This window comes from Gobius niger (genome assembly GCF_951799975.1).
Source record: "Gobius niger genome assembly, chromosome: 17".
NCBI lineage: Eukaryota > Metazoa > Chordata > Actinopteri > Gobiiformes > Gobiidae > Gobius > Gobius niger.
The window spans coordinates 418,198-441,517 of NC_136868.1; the positions used below are offsets into that span (position 1 = coordinate 418,198).

At 42.5% G+C, this 23,320-nt stretch overlaps 1 protein-coding gene across 1 annotated transcript in view; it reads left to right on the forward strand.

The window, feature by feature from the left end:
• Positions 1 to 6,689: 6,689 nt before the first annotated feature.
• Positions 6,690 to 23,320, forward strand: part of plekhg5b (pleckstrin homology domain containing, family G (with RhoGef domain) member 5b) — a gene marked incomplete at its 3' end in the record, with an annotated part of 209,891 nt that continues 193,260 nt past the window's right edge. Inside the window, exon 1 of the mRNA XM_079574864.1 lies at positions 6,690 to 6,783. Coding sequence (XP_079430990.1) covers positions 6,702 to 6,783 — 82 coding nt within the window. The 5' untranslated portion in view covers positions 6,690 to 6,701. The remainder of the gene's footprint in view (positions 6,784 to 23,320) is intronic.

The window sequence follows — 23,320 nt, forward strand, 5'->3', positions numbered from 1 at the left end:
ACGCAAAACGATGGCTCCAAACGGGGGTGAAGTTGGAAGCTACCAAGCTCTTCCACGTGTTCCCTATTTAAATAAAGTTACGTGAAGTGTTTTCATGCGAAGTATATTTACACAGAAATGTAACATGTGGATTTTATAAGCAAATAAAAAGGGGAACTATATTGTGAGGCGTAATGATACGAGGAGTAAAACGTCCGCGCAGTAACTCCTAAAGGTTATTGACGGAAGTGAGCGGGGGGAAGAGCTTGGTAGCTTCTATCGTGAGCTTTTTTGGAGCTATGTGACATGTGGGAGAGGCTGCGTATGTGTGAGCGCACGGACAAAGACCAGACGGGGATATATTAACTCGACTAAAGTGAGGTAAGAACATATCTCAGTATGTAAAAACGGTGGCCTATTCCTTTAAGGCAGGGGTGTCCAAAGTGCGGCCCTCAGACCTATTTTTGGTGGCCCTCTGCCTTCTTGCTGAATCGGGACACATCAGAGATGGACCTTTTTATTTGAAATGTAATAATTCTACACAATTCTAACCAAACAACTAACCTTGTACTGTGAGACAGAGCTGCATGAAGGGTTTGAGCAGAAATAAAGGTGTGGGAGCAATTTAAACCTCTGCTAGTCAAAGGTTTTGCGGCACTAACCACCGATCTATGGCCCTTCACCCTGTGTACGCTTCAGGATGCGGCCCCCCAGGAAAAAAGTTTGGACACCCCTGCTTTAAGGCCTCAAGTCTATATAAAACATTAAATTAGATTCAAACCCTCTCAATGACACTGCTCAACAATTTTACACAATCAAAAGTTGCCTATTGTGTCACATTTAGTTTTGAATATCAACATTTCCCTCAGTCCAATGTTTACAAATCTTACATATTATGCCGAGATTTTTTTGCATTTGTGGAATAAGAATATAGTATTTAAACCTTACATTTGACTCACTGCCTCCTGTACAAACCCTGTCCTAAAATATTCCACCCTCCTCGAAACATGGGCAAGTTTTATCTGACAGTGACTGAAGCAAATACATGTCCCTGTGGAGCTGTGCGTCTGCCACTTCACCAGCAGAGGGCAGTGTTCTCCTGGAGCTCGCACCATTCCAGCTCCCAGTGCTTCCTGTTGAAGGTGACTTTTTTGTCCACTTTCAAATTACATACTTTTTAAAAATACATTTCATTAAAAGTCTCTTCATTTTGCATCTTTTCATGTAAAAAGTGACCTGTGAGTCAGTGGGGGCTTTGCTTTCCATCACAGTGGCCTCTGACGCTCCAGGATCAGCTTTATTTCAGCTTTTTTAGGGTTTCTGGAAGGTTCTCTGATAGAAATTCCTAGAACTTCCCACAAATGGGCTCATTTATTTTGCCGTCGAATCCCGGACCCGATTTAAATTGAACGTTCCATCCTCATACAAATCAATAGGGAGGAAACAGAGCCATACTAACATACGGGGAGGTACGTTTCATCCCTTTCATGGCATTTATATCATTTCTGTGTTTGTTTTTTTTATCATTAACTTATTATGAATGATGTTTATTGGCCATTGGGTGTGTTTCTATGATCTGACCCCACAAAGAGTAGAAACTTGACTGAATTTGAATCAGCGTTTACCTCAGAAGACACTTTAAGATGGTAATTTGTATTTCAAGTATAATCTCTAAAGGTCTGTAGTAGGGCTGCTCGATTATTGAAAAAATAATAATCACGATTATTTTTGTCATAATTGAAATCACGATTATTCAAACGATTATTTGTTGCCTTTAAAAAATCCAGCAAAAAAGTGACAAAAATCCATAAAAAAAGTGACAAAAATCCATCAAAAAAGTGACAAAAATCAATCACAAAAATTACAAAAATCCATCAAAAATATTACAAAAATCCATCAAAAAAATGACAAAAATCCATCAAAAAAAAGACAAAAATCCAGCAGAAAAAATACGAAAATCCAGCAGAAAAAATACGAAAATCCATCAAAAAAGTGACAAAAATCCATCAAAAAAGTGACAAAAATCCATCAAAAAAGTGACAAAAATCCATCAAAAAAGTGACAAAAATCCATCAAAAAAGTGACAAAAATCCATCAAAAAAATTACAAAAATCCATCAAAAAAATTACAAAAATCCAGCAGAAAAAATACGAAAATCCATCAAAAAAGTGACAAAAATCCATCAAAAAAAAATACAAAAATCCATCAAAAAAGTGACAAAAATCCATCAAAAAAATTACAAAAATCCAGCAAAAAAGCGACAAAAATTCAAAAATTAAAAATTAGAAAAAAAAAATAGAAAAAAAAAGAAGAAAAAAAAAAGAAGAAAAAAATAGAAAAAAAATTTTTATAATCGATGTTTTGCGATTATGCTAATTTTGTAATCGTTTACTGTTGTAATCGAAATCGTAATCGAATTTCGATTAATTGCACGGCCCTAGTCTGTACATTCACTAACTAGGCTTTGAGCTCACCTAAATGTGGTCGATGGGTTGGCAACAGCTGAGAACATCTGGATCCTTCATCATTTGCTCTATGTTTTGTGGCTAATTCAAACAGCTGGGGAGAAATACATTGAGCACAGGCTAACGGACTGAAGAGTCTCCCGGGTTAGCCTTTCCCTGTGAGCCGCCTGCATACGCTAGGATCGAACGCCGCTTCTGTAGATACAGACGCATCTCTGGAATCGCCCATATATGGTCATGTTTGAAAACAGTTAAAGGAACAGGCCAGCGTTTTTCCACACTGAGATATGTTCTTACCTGAGCTGTGACGAGTTCTTTAGGACCTGTCTGATCTTCAGTCACGTAAACACAGCACAGACGGCGTTAGCATTTAGCCTCTCCCTCTTGGTAGCTTGGTAGCTTCTATCTTGACCTGTTTTGGAGCTATAGAGGAGAGAGGGAGAGGCTAAATGCTAACGCCGTCTGTGCTGTGTTTACGTGACTGAAGATCAGACAGGTCCTAAAGAACTCGTCACAGCTCAGGTAAGAACATATCTCAGTGTGGAAAAACGGTGGACTGTTCCTTTAACATTTAAAATTGACAGTATCTGAGCATGATATTTTCAAACCGAGCATCTTTAAACTCCTGTGACACATGTTTATCAAAACAGTGCGGGTGTCGGGCCTGGTGTGGCCTGGTGTGGCCTGGTGTGGCCTGGTGTGGACGGCGTGTGACCTGGGGGGTAATGGCTGCCCTGGTTGTAAACAGTGGGAGAATGGCTCGTTTGTGAAGTGGCCTGCGGTCCCCCCCCTCTGTCCCCCTCGGCTTCCTTTGTTGACGGTGGCTTTATGGAGGGCGGGAGCTCACAGTTTGGCAGAGTCATTGTTTTGGCTGTGTCAGCTCACGTGTTTCTCTCCACAGAGCCCAGTGTTTGACTCTTTCCAACCAGGCCAATACTGGTGGATATGAAGTACTGACGCAGTAACTTTCTACTTCATGGGACTTTGCTCTTGAGAGACACTACAGGCAAAACTAAACTTTTTCAGTTTTCAGGTTTTGGGCCAAATCTGTCTCTGAACATATAAGTTTTCACCCGGAAACAGAAAATATGCCTAATCTTCACAATAACATGTTTAAATATTGCGCTGATTCAATGTTCCCCCATAGACTTATATGGGAGAACACAATTTCAAGGCCTTTTTCTCCAAACACACGTTTCTGTCATTGTGGCGACACTATGTCCACGTCAGTCGGACCTAAAGACTTCACATTTTCAATATTTGGAAGATTTTTTCAGAGCGATTTTGTATTATTTAATCCCTTAAGCCCCATTTATTGAGTTTTGAAAGTCAAACAATAAGGTGAAAATTACATTTTTGCAAATTTTCCCACTAAAAAACACCTTGTTCTTATATGAAAAGATAAAATGACAGAAAACTTGCCATGTATTTTCTTCTCACATTTATGCCAGTGATCGACAGCAACAGTTTCAAATTGATGCAGTGTCTTTCTGTGTCGTACTAATTATGGATTTGTTTTAATGGCTTTCATTCCAGGGCGTGAAATGTTTTGTTTTTGCAGGAGGAAAGTCGTCTCTTGCCCTTTTAAACAGCAGAATAAAACCATCCAACAGAAGGGGAGGTGTTGTGCACAGGCGTGGATCCTGGCCCAGTGTTTGAGAACCTCTTTGAATGAATCCGTCCCATTTCCAAGCATTACAATCAGCATTTACAGGGAACTGACACACCAATAAAACGGAACACAGTTTCAGTCTTTGTCTTTGTTTAACTGTCTGGTCGCTCCGTCACGCACACGTTCCACAAACCCTCTGCTCTATCTGGGATCCGGACATCTGACATTCCCTAGTGCTGCTTTAAATCATCTCCAATACAGTGTCGCACTCTGAGCTGTGTGTTTAATGAGCACATTTTCATTTGGTAATTATGTGAACTCAGCCTTAGGCCCCAGCGGCAGGAGGAGGGGTCAGATGCAAAGAATGAATTTCCCTACAGGGATTAATAAAAGGAATAGTTCAGTTTTTCCATACTGAGATATGTTCTTACCTGATCTTAGGCGAGTTCATGCGTACCTGTCTGGTCTTTGTGCGTGCCCTCAGTCACGCAAAAGCTCCTGAAGTTGGAAGCGACCGAGCTCTTCCACGGGCACAAAGACCAGACAGGTACAGATCAACTCGTCTAAGCTCAGGTAAGAACATATCTCAGTCTGGAACTATTCCTTAATCTTAAAGAGGGGGTGTTCTGCTTTAAAGAGGGGGTGTTCTGCTTTAAAGAGGGGGTGTTCTGCTTTTGTCAGTCCCATAGCACCAGTCTATATCTCACTACAATGATGACAAACCTTCTGTTGGTCTGTAAATGCAGCAAATTAGAATAACTGCCTTGTATAAAATGAGACGAAAACAAAGATGGAAATGTGACCAAAAAATGACAAAAATTAGAGGAAAAATTGAGGAAAAAATTACAAAATGTGACAAAAGTGTGATAAAAAATTGATAAAAAATTGATAAAAAAATGACAAAAAAATGACAAAAAATTGCTAAAATGTGATATAAAGTTGACGAAAAAATGACAAAAATGGGATTAAAATTCAACAAAAAAATTCAAAAATTGACCAAAAAATTGACCAAAAAAATACAAAAAAGTTACAAAAATGAGTTGAACACCCAACAAAAAAATGATGTAAAAAAAATCTGACGTGAGGAAAAAGATCCTCTTGGTTCAGGCGGGAGTTAAGAGGTTAAAGAGGGGGTGTTCTGCTTTAAAGAGGGGGTGTTCTGCTTTAAAGAGGGGGTGTTCTGCTTTAAAGAGGGGGTGTTCTGCTTTAAAGAGGGGGTGTTCTGCTTTAAAGAGGGGGTGTTCTGCTTTTGTCAGTCCCATAGCACCAGTCTATATCTCACTACAATGATGACAAACCTTCTGTCGGTCTGTAAATGCAGTAAATTAGAATAACTGCCTTGTATAAAATGTCTCTCTCAAAATGGCTGTAGTGAATGTCTTGAAATAGGCCTCTGTCTCTTTAAGAACCTCTGAGCCTTTAGACACGCCCCCTCCACACGCTGTCTGTGGCATCAGTGGGGAGGGGGTTCTGCTGAGGAGCAGTGGTTGGTTACTCGGCTGGTGACCAAAGCTCGGAGGCGTCTCCAGGAGGTGGGGGCGTTCCTAGGAGGACTCAGGCAAACCTATCCCTAAAATGGCCGCCATCAGAGTTTTTACAGATTACTCAGAAATACGTGAATGTGCCAAGGCAACACTTCAGCCATGTTTTTAATGAGGGAGGGACAGAATAACATGAGGGAAAGCTTGGAAAAGTCCATTTTGCAGAATACCCCTACTTTAAGTCTGGGGTCTGAACCAGAGTCGGGCCCTTGATCCTCAGATCCACTCACAATGGCATGAAAATACTGACAAATGTATGAGCCACACAGGCTGTATGTGCTCACAGATACTCCCCACCTCTGTTCTTTCTAAAGCAGATGTGTGTGTTAGTGTGTGTTAGTGTGTGTTAGTGTGTGTTAGTGTGTGTTAGTGTGTGTTAGTGTGTGTTAGTGTGTGTTAGTGTGTGTGGTGGAGCCTCCGCAGCGCCTCTAGCGGCCGCGCGCTGCGTCCCGCACACACAGCGCACTCTCTTCACTCTGTGCTGCTCTCAGTCTGAATGAATGAGCGCAGAGCCCGTGAGCTCCACAGCGGCGCGGATCCACCTCAGCAGCGCCTTAGCTCCGGGAAAACCGAGGTCCAGAGCGGGGAGACTTTACAGGACCCGAGGGGGACTCTTCAGGAGCCGAGGGGGACTCTTCAGGAGCCGAGGGGACTCTTCAGGAGCCGAGGGGACTCTTCAGGACCCGGGGGGGACTCTTCAGGAGCTTTATCTCAGACAAAAGAAGTGCGAGAGAAGCGCGGCTGCAACAGGTTTCACTGGATGCGTTTGTGCCACTCGAACCATGCAAGAACAGGACGAGAGCACGCGCTTTACGCAGGCTTGGTGACTGAACACTGTGGCGTGAGGTTTGCCTGAGGAAGAGGAGCTGCAGCCGGGGACAGAGGAGCTGCTCTCGGGGACAGAGGAGCCGCTCTCGGGGACAGAGGAGCCGCTCTCGGGGACAGAGGAGCCAGAGGAGCTGCTCTCGGGGACAGAGGAGCTGCTCTCGGGGACAGAGGAGCTGCTCTCGGGGACAGAGGAGCTGCTCTCGGGGACAGAGGAGCCAGAGGAGCCGCTCTCGGCGTGAGGGACGGTGCGTCTGCAGACCAGGTTTCCATGTGTCGATGGTGCCAAACAAGTGGAGCATGAACGCGGTCCTGCACAAGTCGCCCCCACGGAGCTGGCTCGGGCTCAAGTTACGACTCAGTGAGTAAAGAAACACACGGGCTGTATGTGCGTGTGTGTGTGCGTGTGTGTGTGTGTGTGTGTGTGTGTGTGTGTGTGCGTGTGTGTGTGCGTGTGTGTGTGACCTCAAGGAGAAAACAACACAAAGCCTCGCGACAACTTACAGCTCAGGGAAATGTTGCCTCTGTGGTTCTCAAGCGGTGGTCTGCGTCCTGCACTGGGGCTTCTTTACCTTCTGCCTCTTTATTGCTCAGGGTCGTCTTAGACTTTACTTTCCTCTTGCTTTGAGGCCAGTTTGGTGGTTTTCTGGTTTGGACATGGTTTATATCCAGGGCTGGCCCGGGACTTTTGGGTCAAGACCGGCCCTCTAAAAAAAAACAGTCATGTTCAATGCAATAGTGGAGGTGATGAGCAAAACAATAACATTGGCTTGAACTAAAACAGTAAAAGCTATGAATCAAAGACAATAGTTGCATGTTGTTTCTGCCGAATTCAAGCTCAGGCCTCAGAGACTCAACACCTTAATCTTGTTATTTATAACTTGAAGGAACTTTTGTAAAATTACTGAACAATCTTAAAATGTGAGTTCCGTTAATGAAGTTCCTCTCGTGACTGCAACACAAATAAGCTTCTCAAAACCAACCACATGATCAACTGTAGATGAAGATGAAACGGTAAAACTCACCACAGAGTTACAGAGGTGAGGAGTGAGGACAGAAATCACAAAAAGACCAAACATTGTGAATCCTTTCAATGGAAACTAGAAGATTTACAAACTGAACTGACGACGAGTCACCTGACAACTCCCAGCATGCACTTCTTTGCAAACATTTGTCTAAAATGTATAAAAATAGAAGTCTGAGGTTCTGTGGGTCCTGGAGGGAGTTACAATAAACTATTTCCTCTCATATTCACAGTGTGAGGGGCATGAGTGTTATGTCCCAGAGGCCCATCGCTCATTATACAAGATTATCTGAACCATGACTCAAGAAAGGCGTCACATCCCTCTAGTGGGGGAGTTGTGTAATTGCATCAATGTAATAGAGCTTCTAATGGCTTTTTGCTTTAATTATGGGCCGGTGTTAAGGTATTATGGGCCTTATTTCGGTCTGACTGGCTCATCCGGCCCAAAAGTTTGTCAGCCCACCGGGAAAACTCCCGAATCTCCCGATGGCCAGTCCAGCCCTGTCTGTATCAGGGTAGGCAACATCAGGCCCACGGGCCAAATCCGGCCCTCCGGCACAAAACCTCTGGCCCTCAGGAAGTTCTGAGTGATTTTGACGACGGCACAAATGCCTGGTTCTCTGTGAATGTGTGAAATACTGTCAGGTCTGTCCACATCCCAGTCGGTCACAGGGCTGTGTACAGCTCCTTTATTTTCAACACCGACACCTGAGCGATGTTTTCTCCGACACTTACACTCAAATATGTGTCATGTAGAACCAGAAACAGAACAATAATGTGGCAGATCTGCACATTTACAGTAACAGCTCCTTTGTCAAGAAATGTGGAAGTAAATTTGGTAAAAATGGGGAATACATTTTGGGAATATTAGTCATAAAAAATGGGAAAACAACAGAAAAAGGTGTAAAAAAATTGGGAAAACATTGGATAAATAATTGAAAACTTTTACTTACAACGCTGACATTTGAAGAAAACTGTGCTTTACTTAGTGCGAAGATTGGCAGGTCGGACTTTAGTCTTTTTACAGTGACGAGAATTGTCCCTCCGTCGAGCAAACTGCCCCCCCCCTGGTCTACATCCTGGTCCAGGTTAAGCCTTTGCTAGACCTGCTGTAGTCCTGGGCTTGATAGTCGGCTTCTACTTCTAAGATCAAACCTTTTAGAAAAGGGTACTTGGTGTGAAAAGTTTGAGAAGTACAGATTTAGACCTTGATCATCCCCAGTTTTAAGTGTTTCTGACTTGAGCGTTAAAGGTTTGTGTTCAGTCTTTGCTTCAGTCCTCGTCTGGTCCCTGTTTTGCCTTGAGCCTGGTCTCTCTCAGTCTCCAGTCGTGTTTCGCTTGATTCTGTCCTAGTTTGGTCTTGGTTTGGTTCTGCTGTGGCTTCATTAACCCCGTTTGAGTCCGGCCTCCTGTTCTCTGTGAGTGAGTTTTGGTCTTGGTTTGGTTCTGCTGTGGCTTCATTAACCCTGTTTGAGTCCGGCCTCCTGTTCTCTGTGAGTGAGTTTTGGCCCCGGACCTGCTTTTGTTAATGGCTCTCAGTAGAACACAGTGATCTGTCCAACAATCCCCCCCTCGACGTCAGGCGTCTGAGTCGGGCTTTAATGGGACGGGACGGCCAGGATGTTTCCCACTTTGACAACTTTAACCTTTAGCCAATTTCAAAGTAGAATCTACGGCCTGTTTTGGGAGGCTCGTCATCTCCCCTCCTGTCTGAGAGTCATCACTCAGACTCTGATGCCTTGGAAGACTTTGTGAAGGACCATCAGATCGTCAGCTTTTACTGTTGCATTTTTAATTACAGTTGGCACCAGTATTGAGACACACAAATGGAAGAATCTACACTACAAAAAGTAAATATCAAGCATCTTAAATGAGTTGAATTGAGGAAATGTTTCTTGTTTTGAGCGGTTTTCACTCATTTAGTCACTTTTCCTGATCGGACCGAGTTTGCTTTGCTTGTTTGAGGACATTTCAGACCAGTTCTAGGGTAAATCTTGCTTGAAATAAGAAAGTAAAATTGCCAATGAGATAAGACCAATTTTCTTTCCCCATTGGCAAAGAAAATGAGCTGAAATAAGGACGAAACGTATCGAAACGAGTCAGAAACATCTCAGAACAAGTGAAATAATCTGGGACAAATGCCCAACAACTTCTTAACTCGTCACAACAACTAAAATGTGGATTATTGTGCTCAAACTGAGATGTTTATACTGATCTAGTTAAATACTTTTTGCAGTGTGGCCTTTATCCATGAGCTCATGTACTTTTCTTTTACACCCGACACCCAAAGTACGATCCCAGCAGCACCGGCCAGTTCAGACCAGTGTGTTTGTGCCTCTTGATACAAAGTACGACTGTAAATGTAGTGTTTGTGAAGCTGTTGGTCTCAGTCAGTCAGCCTCAAGGCAGCTGTGGCTACACAAGTACCAGTGTGGAGAGTTAATGACCGACCGTGCATAGAAAGAAAGGGTTGGGACGAGACGTTTTGTGTAATGATGAATTACACCGCGGTGAGCGGGGAGCGGTTCACATTCACATTCTGATCTGTTTCCTGGGTTTTTCTAGATTTGGGTAATTCTGTTGAAGTCGGTGAGAGATCTGACTTTCCCTTCGTCCACATAACCACAGTGATCGTGTCCCTGGACAAGAGGCTCCTCCCACTTAAGTCACCAACCCATTCAATCCATTTGGGAGGCTTTGAAAGTAACCCACACTGCCACAAACATGCACCATCCCAGACTGGGCTTTCTCCAGCTTGGTCCTTCTGTCCTTAAAGGAACAGGCCACCATTTACACACTGAGATATGTTCTGACCTGAGCTTAGACGAGTTGATCTGTACCTGTCTGGTCTTTGTGCCCGTGGACGAGCCTGGTAGCTTCAAACTTCACCCTGTTTGGAGCCATAGGAATACACTGGGAGAGGCTAAATGCTAGCAACATCTTTGGTCGTAAACATATCTCAGTATGGAGAAACGGTGGCCTGTTCCTTTAAACCCAGCTCTGAGTCGAGAGAAGACGGTCGCCCACTGCTCCTGACGGGGAGGAGGGGCAAACACAGACACATTTACCACATGGAGGCGATAAAATAAACCGTAATCGTGAAGAAAAATGTGGCTTTCAAGGATTTTATGAGATTTGCAGATGCGTTTTCATTGTATTGTTTAAGTAGAGCAGCCTTTGTACACAATACGCCTGCGAGGAGAGAGGCCGTTTGTTTTCTTTATATAGTTTTCCCTGTGGAAGCGAGTCCTGTGTTAAAGTGTCCGAACACGTCTGGATCACAGCAGACGCCGACATGCGACAAAGCTAAAGCTACATGAGTTTTCCATCGCAAACCTCGGCCTCACCGTCCATTAAAACAACCCAGTCTGGGCTTAATGTGGAAAAGCTGCTGCTCAGAGAGACTGTTTGGACTGAGCCTCCCGTCTGCAGAGCATGAGCGTGACCCGTGTGTGTGTGTCTGTGTGTGTGTGTGTGTGTGTGTGTGTCTGTGTGTGTGTGTGTGTGTGTGTGTGTGTGTGTCTGTGTGTGTGTGTGTGTGTGTGCGCTGGTTCTGGCTGCGCTCGTGGCTCGTTACACTTCTGAGCTTCCTCCTCCTGACTGTCTCTCTATTGTTCCTCTCAGTCACTTCCTTTCCCCTGCGCTCGGTCTTTTCCTGGTGGCGGTTTGAGGTCACGGCTCTGCTTGATTTTTAACCTGCTTTTACACTGCAAAAAGTCATTAACTAGATCAGTATAAACATCTCAATTTGAGGCACAATAATCCAGATTTTAGTTGTTTTGACTGGTTAAGAAGTTGTTGGGCATTTGTCCCAGATTATTTCACTTGTTCTGAGATGTTTCTGACTCGTTTCGATACATTTCGTCCTTATTTCAGGTCATTTTCTTTGCCAATGGGGAAAGAACATTGGTCTTATCTCATTGGCAGTTTTACTTTCTTATTTCAAGCGAGATTTACCCTAGAACTGGTCTGAAATGTCCTCAAACAAGCAAAGCAAACTTGATCAGGAAAAGTGTCTAAATGAGTGAAAACCGCTCAAAACAAGAAACATTTCCTCAATTCAAGTCATTGAAATATGACAAAAATGTGACAAAAAAATTGATAAAAAATGACAAAAATGTGATGAAAATTTGACGAAAAAATGACAAAAAACGGACAATAAACTGACCAAAAAAAATTCAAAAAATAACAAAAAAATAACAAAACAAATGACAAAAAACTGAAAAAAAAAAAAAAAAAGACAAAAAAATGATGAAAATTTGACAAAAAAATGACAAAAAACTGGAAAAAAAACCCACAAAAAATGACAAAAATGTGATGAAAATTTGACAAAAAAATAAATAAAAAATACTAAAAAATGAAAAAAAGTTAAGAAGTTGTTGGGCATTTGTCCCAGATTATTTCACTTGTTCTGAGATGTTTCTGACTCGTTTCGATACATTTCGTCCTTATTTCAGGTCATTTTCTTTGCCAATGGGGAAAGAAAATTGGTCTTATCTCATTGGCAATTTTACTTTCTTATTTCAAGCGAGATTTACCCTAGAACTGGTCTGAAATGTCCTCAAACAAGCAAAGCAAACTCGGTCCGATCAGGAAAAGTGTCTGAATGAGTGAAAACCGCTCAAAACAAGAAACATTTCCTCAATTCAAGTCATTTAAGCCAATGCTTGATATTCACTTTTTGCAGATGAAAAAGCTGTTTCTCATTTGTTGTGTCTGGGTTTTTTATTGCTTCATTATTATGTTTACTGGGGCTCGGACCAAACTCCACACAGAAGATCCCAAACAACGAACCTGTGAAAAGCTCTGCCAGACATTTCAGGTGCAATACAATAATACACGTCAGGATACTCGGGGTCCAAATGATTTCACTGAAGTATAAGGAACCTAAATAAATACTCAAGTAAAAGTGAAATAGTACTCGGAGTAATACAATCCTGATATATGTTTCAGTTGTAGTAGAATGATGAACAATAAAAACCCGAACATTTACGAAGAAAATACAAATGACATGTTTTGTAAGAGTCCCGATTATATTGGTCAGGAAGAATGAGGTTGTTACATGAATGACCAGGGCCGGTGCAGCTGATAAGGGGACGAGGCAACTGCCAGGGGCCCCTGAGGAGTACCTGCATTTGTATTACAGAAAATATTCAGAATAATGTTGTGAAAAATGCAGGAAGACGCTATAGTTAAAGGAATAGGCCACCGTTTTTACATACTAAGATATGTTCTTACCTAACCTTAGACGTGTTAATATATCCCCGTCTGGTCTTTGTCCGTGCGCTCACACATACGCAGCCTCTCCCACATGTCACATAGCTCCAAAAAAGCTCACGATAGAAGCTACCAAGCTCTTCCACGTGTTCCCTATTTAAATAAAGTTACGTGAAGTGACTCCTAAAGGTTATTGACGGAAGTGAGCGGGGAAGTCTTTAGGAGTTACTGCGCGGACGTTTTACTCCTCGTATCATTACGCCTCACAATATAGTCCCCCTTTTTATCTGCTTATAAAATCCACATGTTACATTTCTGTGTAAATATACTTTGCATGAAAACACTTCACGTAACTTTATTTAAATAGGGAACACGTGGAAGAGCTTGGGAGCTTCTATCGTGAGAGTGACTGGTTCCTTGCAGTAAAGTGTAGAAAAGCTCTATATAAGTTGAGACCATTTAAAGCACAATCATCAATATTGAGTCCGATCAGCACACATTTAATGAGGGGCCTGAAGACGAGTGATGCTCAGGGCCTCCTGAAGGCCTGGGCCGGCCCTGTGACCACATGATTCAGCCCTGCACAGGAAGATGCTTTCTGTCCGTGTGGGCACTGGAGCTTTAGAATCAGGACCGACTCGATCCTTGGCCGAGCTCTTCTTTCTCTAATAGTTTTAACACATTTTCCTGCACATTTCTGGACCATCCGTCTCCGCCCAGTGCGTTTTGAACTGTCATGGAAAGCTTCGCCCTGATCCAACCACAACCGCACGCACTGGATATACATTTACTGAGCGGCTGAATGTTAGGCCAGGCTCTCAGTGTCCCGTTTCTTTACCAGGGGCTTTCCCTTTTTAAGACGTTGCCCGGCTTTCTGTTGTCCTTGCCCTCTTCATGTTCACTTCTCACAGACTAAACTGTGAGATTAATCACAGATGAAATTGCTTTATGGAGCGTTTTTGCTATAATCCAGATCCAGCGTTCTCTGTGTCAGTCATTAAATTCATTTTGCCATAATCAATCATTAAATGTAATTAGGGACGCACCGATACCAGTATCGGGTATCGGGCCGATACCACATACTTGTACTCATTCATGAGGTCCCGATACCATTTGACGTGCGGCCAGCGCAGCTACGAGGCGCAGCTCAACAAACTGGAGAATAGTTTAGTGTAAACACAATCATCCACATAGAGCTGACTTTATTACAGACTGCGCTCTCTAAACCAGAGTCTGAGCTGGATTTAACCAGAGCTTAATGTTGTTCGTGCTGCAGCGTCTGCAGTGTTTACAACATACAGGCTAACGTTGCTAACTCGCGGCTAGCAGTTTTGGACATTCTGACGCCGTTTTAAGTAGGGATGCACCGATACCGATACCAGTATCGGGTATCGGGCCGATACCACAGGCTTGTACTCATACTCGTACTCATTCATGAGGTCCCGATACCAGAAACCGATACCATTTGACGTGCGGTGAGCGCACCTACGAGGCGCACCTCTCAGCTGAGGAGAGAAAATAGCAACAAACTGGAGAATTCTTTAGTGGAAATACAATAATCCACATAGAGCTGACTTTATTACAGACTGCGCTCTCTAAACCAGAGTCTGAGCTGGATTTAACCAGAGCTTAATGTTGTTTGTGCTGCAGCGTCTGCAGTGTTTACAACATACAGGCTAACGTTGCTAACTCGCGGCTAACAGTTTTGGCCATTCTGACGCCGTTTTATGCCCAGGGGTTTATTTATCTGAAAAACTAACCCAGCGACTAAAAAGTCCTCAGAAAATCCAAATTAAAGACATACAGCATGTTTATATTGAGCGAAAATTAGCTGCAGCAGAACAATGAAAACGCTGTAGCTGCTCGCTAAGTTGCTACAAACACACGAGAAAATCTACAGGAGCTGAAGTAAAGACGAAAAGAGACCATTTAAGTAACATCTCAATACTATTGTTAAATAAAAATACATAAATGAATAAAGCTCAGGCACTGGGAGCTTTAGGACATGGGCTTTTCTGTCTATGATGGACAGTGCAATAAAAATTAAAAATTATATTGAATGAAAATAAAAATAAATAAATAAATGGCATCAGCACAATTCTAATATAACTGCTCTTAAATGTGTTGCCTACTTTACTCAAGGAAATGTAAATGAGTAAATTTACTAATTACAAACCAATCTGCTGTGGAAAAAGTAAAAATGTTGAAGAAAATGCCTTGTACTCGTATCGGTACTCGGTATCGGCGAGTACTTAAATCCAAGTACTCGTACTCGTATCGGTTTTAGAAAAAGTGGTATCGGTGCATCCCTAGTTTTAAGCCCAGGGGTTTATTCATCTGAAAAACTAACCCAGCGACTAAAAAGTCCTCAGAAAATCCAAAGTAAAGACATACAGCATGTTTATATTGAGGGAAAATGAGCTGCAGCAGAACAATGAAAACGCTGTAGCTTCTCGCTAAGTTACTACAAACACACGAGAAAATCTACAGGAGCTGAAGTAAAGACGAAAAGAGACCATTTAAGAAACATCTCAATACTATTGTTAAATAAAAATATATGAATAAAGCTCAGGCATTGAGGAGCTTTAGGACATGGGCTTTTCTGTCTGTGATGGACAGAGACATAACAATAAAACATTATATTGAATGAAAATAAAATAAATAAATAAATAAATGGCTTCAGCACAATTCTAATATAACTGCTACCCTCTATATAAGCTAACGTTAGCGTTTTAGCTGAAATGCTGATGTGGGACTTTGGGTTGAAGGAGAATGTAATGAGTCGCCTCATAGTGCGGCTGCAGCGTCACCGCCAGCATAAGCCGTGTCCGGATACCTCCGCACGATGGCACAATGCGTTACGAGGCTCCCGGTGGCAGATTCACTCTCGCCGCAGTTTTATGACTTTAATAATAATCAGTGTCTGAGGCATTTCCCAGATCTGCAAAGCGAAAGCTCACTGGAAGGACAACAACAGTTTTCCTGATACAGACGGTTTATCTTCGTTTCTGACGCTATAAATAGTTCATGTAAAACCCTCGAAACATCAACAACTCATCGTTATAGTTCCTTTACTTTGATGTGAAAAGGCTTTGTCTGTATTTTTTTATGTAACAAGCACAGTTAAACTTTTTTGAAACTATTTCAGTTTGTAGGACTATCAATGCTTTCTGAACATATTAACACACATTAAAACAAATACAGCGATAAAACCGAAAACCGTGATAATTTTGGTCACAATAACTGTGAGGTAAAGTTTTCAATTTTCAATTTTTTCCTAGTTGGCCCACAGTGGCGGCGTGGCTCAGTCGCAGCGGCTCAGGACTAACACCTGAACACTGTTTAATTGTGTGCTTGTACAATGACAAATAAAGCACTTCAAATATAGTATATTGGCATTATGGCAATAAACAGCATCACATTGGACCTGCCTGTATAAACCCTGGTTTACAGTGTTTTCAAGCCTGGCTACATTCAACATGTTGTGGTTTGAAGTGATTATCGGCCCCATTGTCCGCTTTCTTTTGTTTTGATATTTTAGATGAAGTCATGAGTTCACGTCCACAGCTCAGGGATGTTGAGTCTCATTTCCCGTGATCTTTGTCTCTGTCACAAAGGACTTTTTCTGCACGTGAACTCGGCACACAGGCCTACAGTGCATGACTGCTCTTACGGCTCCTCCGGCTCCTCTTACGGCTCCTCTTACACGGCCTCACGCTCTGCTCGTCATGCGTGTGTCACGGCCTCACGCTCGCCATGTTTGTGTGCTTCACGCTCGTCATGTGTGTGGCTTCACGAGGCTTTGCCGTGGAGGAGGAGTCCGGTACGGCAGCTGCTGGGTTACCCCGAGGAGCCGGTCCTCATTCTGCTGCTTTGCATCGCCAGATTGCTGTTGGTCTACTTTGCATCTTTATTAACATAGCATTAGCATAGTGCTGCTCGCCATGTTGACCACAGAGGACCAGGTTAGGGCTGCACAGTCACAAAGGTGTCACTGCAAATTCAGTTCATGCAACATTATCCAGAACAAAGAATCTAGTAATGCTGGAAATGTGCAGTAACTGTCTTGACGAGCGCAATAAAGATCTGAACTTTTCAACACTGTGTGTTCCGTTAAATGCAAACATAAATTGGAAGGAATATTTACCTGCCATCATCCCCTACTGTGTTTCACCTCCACAGATCTGACATATGTTCAAAAACCACCAGGTATTGGCTTTAAATGTTGCACTCAGTGTTAATTTTCTCAACTAAAATATTTAGTCTAAAGTGACTAAAATGTCCAGATATTTGAGTCGACTAAAATCAGACTAAATAAAAATGAAAAGGAGAGACTAAAATCATCCAAACTTGTATTGAGCGTCTGAAAGAGCCTCAGATCATGTTTAAAGGATCAGCTCTGAGCTTTGTTCATGTGGAGCAGAAACATGAAGCAGAGGAACAACATTAAACATGATTAGAATCAATATTATCAATGCAAAGTCCACTACATTAGTCTGACATTTAGTCGAGTAAAACTAGACTAAAATTGAAAAGTTTTTTTTGACTAAATCTCGACTAAAACTAAAATAAAACATGTTGTCAAAATGAACACTGGTGCACCGGCCTATAGGCTGCAAACACAAACATGACAGAAACATGACAGAAACATGACAGAAACATGACAGAAGAGCAACTGCACGACTAAAAAGTGATGGAAAAGCGACAAAAAAACATGAAAGGGCTACAAGAAAGCAATGAATACATTAACAAAAACGGGACAAAAATTCAACAAAAACACAACAAATATGTTACAAATACAGTTAAAGCCACACCGTGTAGGATTTTACCCCAAAAATATAATTGAAATGCACGCTTTAATTTCATGTCAGATATTTTCCTCATTTAAAAATAATAACAATCATGTGATTTTGCTGCAGCTCGACTAAGACGAGACTGAAACTTTCCCGGGACGTCTCCAGCTCGTCTCCAGCTCGTCTCCAGCTCGTCTCCAGCTCGTCTCCATGGAGATGTTTAGATTTAAACAGCTTAGGTTCTCTCAATCCTCTCTTTGATTACTCACTGCAATAGTAGCATGATCTGTACTGATGGCAGCAGCATAGTTCAAAATGTTGCTTAGTGTGCCTTTAAGGTGGGGGTTAAGAGCTTAAAGTCCGTCTTTTTAAGTTGAAATGTTTTACCAATGGACTAGATCGCCTATAATTGTCTGCCTTGATGTAACGCACTTGAATGATTCTTCTTCTTCTAAAGTCTGATCTCAAACATAATCAGAATCCCCGGCGCCATCGCTTTGACCAATGAGACGAGCTTTCCTGTGAGCCGCACTGTCCGGTCCAATCAGGAGGGACGGGGGAGGGAGCCTGATGGTTTACTTTAAAGTTCGTGTCTCCCTCTTCTCCTTTTGCAAATGAGAAGTGGCTTTTATATCCAGTCCGAAGGGGAGTGTTTTGGGGAGAGCTAATTTGACTGGTTTTATTATGTTGTGACCACCAGGGGGCATCGGCAAGAATGCAAGGAGATGATTCAGAGTTTTTCTTTATTAACTATTTACAGGGTGTCCTTTTGTGTGTGGTTCTGTAACACAAATAAATATGTGTATAAATTATCAGGTCAAAATATAAACAAACATAACAATCAAACAAGCGAGATATATTTACCAACATGTGCTAATATAGACTATAGACGGGTCGCAAGGCTGCTAGCCCTCGCCTTAGCATAGTTAGCTGCTAGCCCTCGCCTTAGCCTCATTAGCTGCTAGCCCTCGTATTGTGATCAGGGCTAAATCGGCCCAAAGCAAGGTATTATCCGGCAAGTACAATATACACAATACTAAACAACTATATGACAAACTTGCAGGGGGTGTGCTCTTGTTTTATAACCAATACTCACGGTTTTGTCTTTAACGCACACGGACACAACCACGAGGTCCGCTCCACACCTAATAACTAACGCAGACGTAGCGCTTACAACCAAACATGCTACATCCTAAACCGTGATTGGCCACGCGAACTGTCCATCAAAGTAAAGATCCGCATGCATCCAGTCCTTCGTCACAGGGAGAGTGTTGCAATCTTACAGACGATCACTTTAAAAAATACAGACCAAGATTTGACTTATGCACCTTTTCCTCGCACTTTTGTTTGTTACTTCCTTTTTAATGCTTGATTTTGGACTTGGACTCGTAGCACAGTCATGGTTTAGCCTTGAAATGCATCTCTTTGTTAAAAGCTCAGATTCAGGGTCTCGCTTTTTCTTTTAATTTAACTGTAGAGCAAACCCCTGTCTGAAAGTGTCCACGTTTCCCCCACGCCTCTGAGAAGGAGATCCCTAAAACCCTCCTCAGCTCCACCCTGTCCCCGATGACTGTTTGGTTCGCGCTGATTGCCGCCTCCACACGACAAAGACTGTATTTCAGACTGAATAGGTGTTTTTCTGTCGCCGTTCCTCTGTTATTGGCCTCTCCAGCGCGGCCCCCCCCCTGCAATTCAAGCCAGATTGTTTCAATTATGGGATTATTCATATCAACAAGCTGAAGACGGGTTGGTCTTCTGGAACCGCTGGTTAAGGATGCGCGGCTGAATCACAGCTTCAGAGCAGGACTCGGAGGTTTCAGGCAAAAGTCTGTCTGTTTCTTCTTTTCTTACTGGATAACATCAAACAATAGTCACACAGATTCCTTTTAATGTCTATGACTTCCCTCTGGTTTGTGAAAAAAGCCTGTGGATGTTGGATTATGTTTTGTTAACTTCTAAACCCTTGTACTTTGTCCTACATATATATATATATAATAGCAGCACAAGGTAATGAAGACATAATAACTTAACTATAGTTCATCAAAGTGTTGTTCAAGTTCAAGCTCATTGTTCTGTAGGTGCTGGAAACTGTTTATGCCACTTTTAAAAGTATTTGTCACCTTGAACCATAAAACAGAACGATAATGTGGATTTATTCCACTTTCTTCAGTGCAGTCGCTGAACCCGACAGGAATCAAAGCTTTAATGTTTTCATTTCCCCTTTTCCGTCAGCAGCAGAACCTAAACGTTTCCTTTTTATTTTAAACTGTACTGGAAATGTTTAATGGAACCCAGAAGAGGCGGGGAGAGCGGCCAAAACATTTACTCAAGTAAGACCTGGAGATAATGATACTCGAGTACTGTGAGCGATTCAGGATTCAGTTCAACTGTGAGAAACAACACATGAAATAACGTGAAAAATGTGACATTTTCAAAGAAAATACCATAAAAAACAAGAAATTATCAAGAAGAATTAAAGAGACTAGAGGCAAGTTTGCCATTTTATACTCACTACTGCCACCTCAGGTCATACGTGTAACTGCAGCTTCTATATTAAGCTCGTGCATGACGGCACTTCATTATTTTAGAGGCAGTTGTGGTGAACAGGTCTGAGCTCATGCTTCACATTAGGACATGGAGGAACATGGAGGGGGAGGAAAATACTTAGTTTTAAAATGTTTAAACTGTATAGTCCCTTTAAAGATGTACTCACAGTATCTTACTCAAGTAGGAGTATTTTAATATTACTCAAGTAGAAGCAAAGAGCACTGTGTGGAAAGAACAACACTTTCAAAAGTACTTTGACTACAAACGTGTGTGAATGCTCTCATGCTCTCATTCGTCCAGAGTATCCGTCATAAAGAAGCTGAATCATCGACTGGACTGGGTTATGGTAAAGTTGAGGACGTTTCGCTTACAGTCACAGAAGCTTCAGTCAGAAAGTCAGAAAAATACTAAGAAGCCAAAAGGGGTGAGAAACGTCCTCAACTTTACCAAAACCCAGTCCAGTCGATGGTTTAGCTTCTCTATGATGTAAATGTAACTGAGGACGACCCAGCCCCGTCATCCGCTTTGAAAAATATGTTTCATCTTAAAGGAACAGGCCACCGTTTTTCCATCCAGAGATATGATCTCACCTTAGACGAGTTGATGTGTACCTGTCTGGTCTTTGTGCCCGTGGAAGAGCGCGGTCACTTCAAACTTCCCCCCGTTTGGATCCTTAGGAAAACCCGAACACTAACAAGAAGCCGGATCAAATCACTCTCAAATCTAATCTGTCGTGTCTCAGGGCAAGACGTGTGGCTGGTTCTGGCTGGAAGGGCATCTGACTGTCCAATACTCTCCTTAATCTTCCAGGTAATGAAACATACAGTGCCTCTCGTGAGTATTCATACACCTTGAACTTTTGCACATTTTGTCAGGTTTACAGCCCTAAACATAAAGATTTTATTTAGATTTTTTTACTGAACGTTTAACACACAAGTAACAGACAACTGTGAAGTGAAAGTAAAATGATACATGATTCTGTTATTTTTCAAAAAATAGAAAAGTGTAAAGTGGGGCGTGCATAAGTATCATACAGCATGAATACTTTGTGAACCCCCTTTTACTGCAATAACAGCAGAAAGTCTTTTGGGTTTGACTCTACAAGATTAGCACATGTAGAGACTGACATTTTAGCCCATTCCTCTTTACAAAACAACTCCAGCTCTGTCACATTAGAAGGAGAGCGTTTGTGAACAGCAGTTTTCAGATCTTTCCACAGATTTTCAATAGGATTTAGGTCAGGACTTTGACTGGGCCATTCTAACACATTAATATGTTTGTTTTTGTAGATTTATCTTTGTGTTTCGGGTCATTGTCCTGCTGAAGGTGAAGCTCCGCCCCAGCCTCAGTTCTCTTGTGACTCCAGCAGGTTTTCCTCCAAAATGTCTCTGTATTTGGCTCCATCCATCTTCACAACTATTCTTACAGTCTCCCCAGTCCCCGCTGAGGAAAAGCAGCCCCACATCATGATGCTCCCCCCACCATATTTGACACTGGGGATGGTGCACTCAGGACCATGAGCAGTGTCAGGTTTGCTCCATACATAACGTTTGTCTCATCTGACCAAAGCTCCTTCTTCCACATGGAGCTGTGTCCTCCATATGACTTCTACAAACTTCAAACAGGATTTCCTATGGCCTCCTTTCAATAATGGCTTTCTTCTTCCACTCGTCCATGAAGGCCAGATTTGTGTAGATACGACTTATAGTTGTGCCATGTCCAGATTCCCCCAGCTCAGCGGCAGGACTTCACAGCTCCTCCAGAGTTATCTTGGGGCACTTGGTTGTATTTCTGACCAGTGTCTCCTTGTTCAGTTTGTTAGTTTAGGTGAACAGCCGTGTCTTGGTAAGTCTGCAGTGGTGCTTTACTCTTTCCATTTCTGAATGATGGATTGAACAGTTGCTGCGGGAGATGTTCAAATCTTGGTAAATCTTTGTATAACTTAAGGCTGCTTTAAACTTCTCCACAGCTTCATCCCTGACCTCTCTGGTGCTCCTGGACCTTCATGATGTTGTTTAGTGACCACAGCTCTGAGGGCCTAAAAGAACAGCTGTAATTACACTGAGAGTAGATTACACACAGGTGCCTCTGTTTAACCGTTAGGCCAAGGTGTGAACATTCTGGAGTCATTAGGAATGTTTTAAAGGCAATTTAATGCACTCAGAAAATGCTGTATGATACTTATGCACGCCCCACTTTTCACTTTTCTATTTTTTGAAAATTAAAAGAATCATGTATCATTTTGCTTTCACTTCACAGTCGTCTGTTACTTGTGTGTGAACGTTCAGTAAAAAAATCAAAATAAAATCTTTATGTTTAGGGTTGTAAACATGACAAAATGTGCAAAAGTTCAAGGTGTATGAATACTTACGAGAGGCACTGTAGCTCGATCTGAGACATCTACACTGTGATGAACGGTGGTCTTCACGTGTTCGCACCTCGGAGCCTCGGAGTAGAACTGTTTTTCCCTTGTGGGTGAAGGGTTAACCACGGCCTGTCTGATGGACCGTCTGACTAAATATAACCTCGGCAGCACCTGCACCGGGCACGCTCCGTCTTCAGACGCCGGGCTCGCTCCGTCTTCAAACGCCGGGCTCTGTCTAAACTCCCTCATTCACTGCGGCTCACGCACGCACACGTTACTTAACACGCCATCCATAGTTTAGTCAGGACGACGGCCCAGCCAGCGCGCCCTGACATTTACACGCCTATTTTTAGATCTAATTTAATTCAAGTCGCTCAGTTAATGAGGCAAGTGGAGGATCTGACCTGAAGATAGAGGGAAAAGTCTTTGACAGGCTGTTTTTACACACGAGATGTGAAATACGGCTTCAGCCTTGTCCCAAATGCACCTTTTTGAGATTATAATATTGTTCCCTTTGTGAAAAATACATTACAGGGGCTTGTGTTTCGTAATCTTAAAGACTAGTCTCCTATTTTTAGACTATTTCCCTGTAAACGCACAGGGGGAGGATCCAGTGCAGGAGGAAGAGCGAGGGCGTCGTTCAGAGGCTTTATCTGCTCAGATTCAGGAAAATGTCTAAGACACAACATCGACATGAACCTTTCTGCATTTACTTATGGAGCCCGGCTCGTTCTGGCGGTGTTTTTGTTGTAGATGGGGGCATATCTTGGTCGAAAAGGCAACAGTTTAAAAGTTTGATGGCCAATGCATTCCAATATGTTCATAATGTAAGTAGAGATGCACCGATGCCGATACTGGGGGTTTGAGGACCTGTCGATTTCCGATATTTACCGGTGTCTTCTCTCCACAAGGATCACTGTGCTTTTCTACTATGATCCTTGGTGATATGACA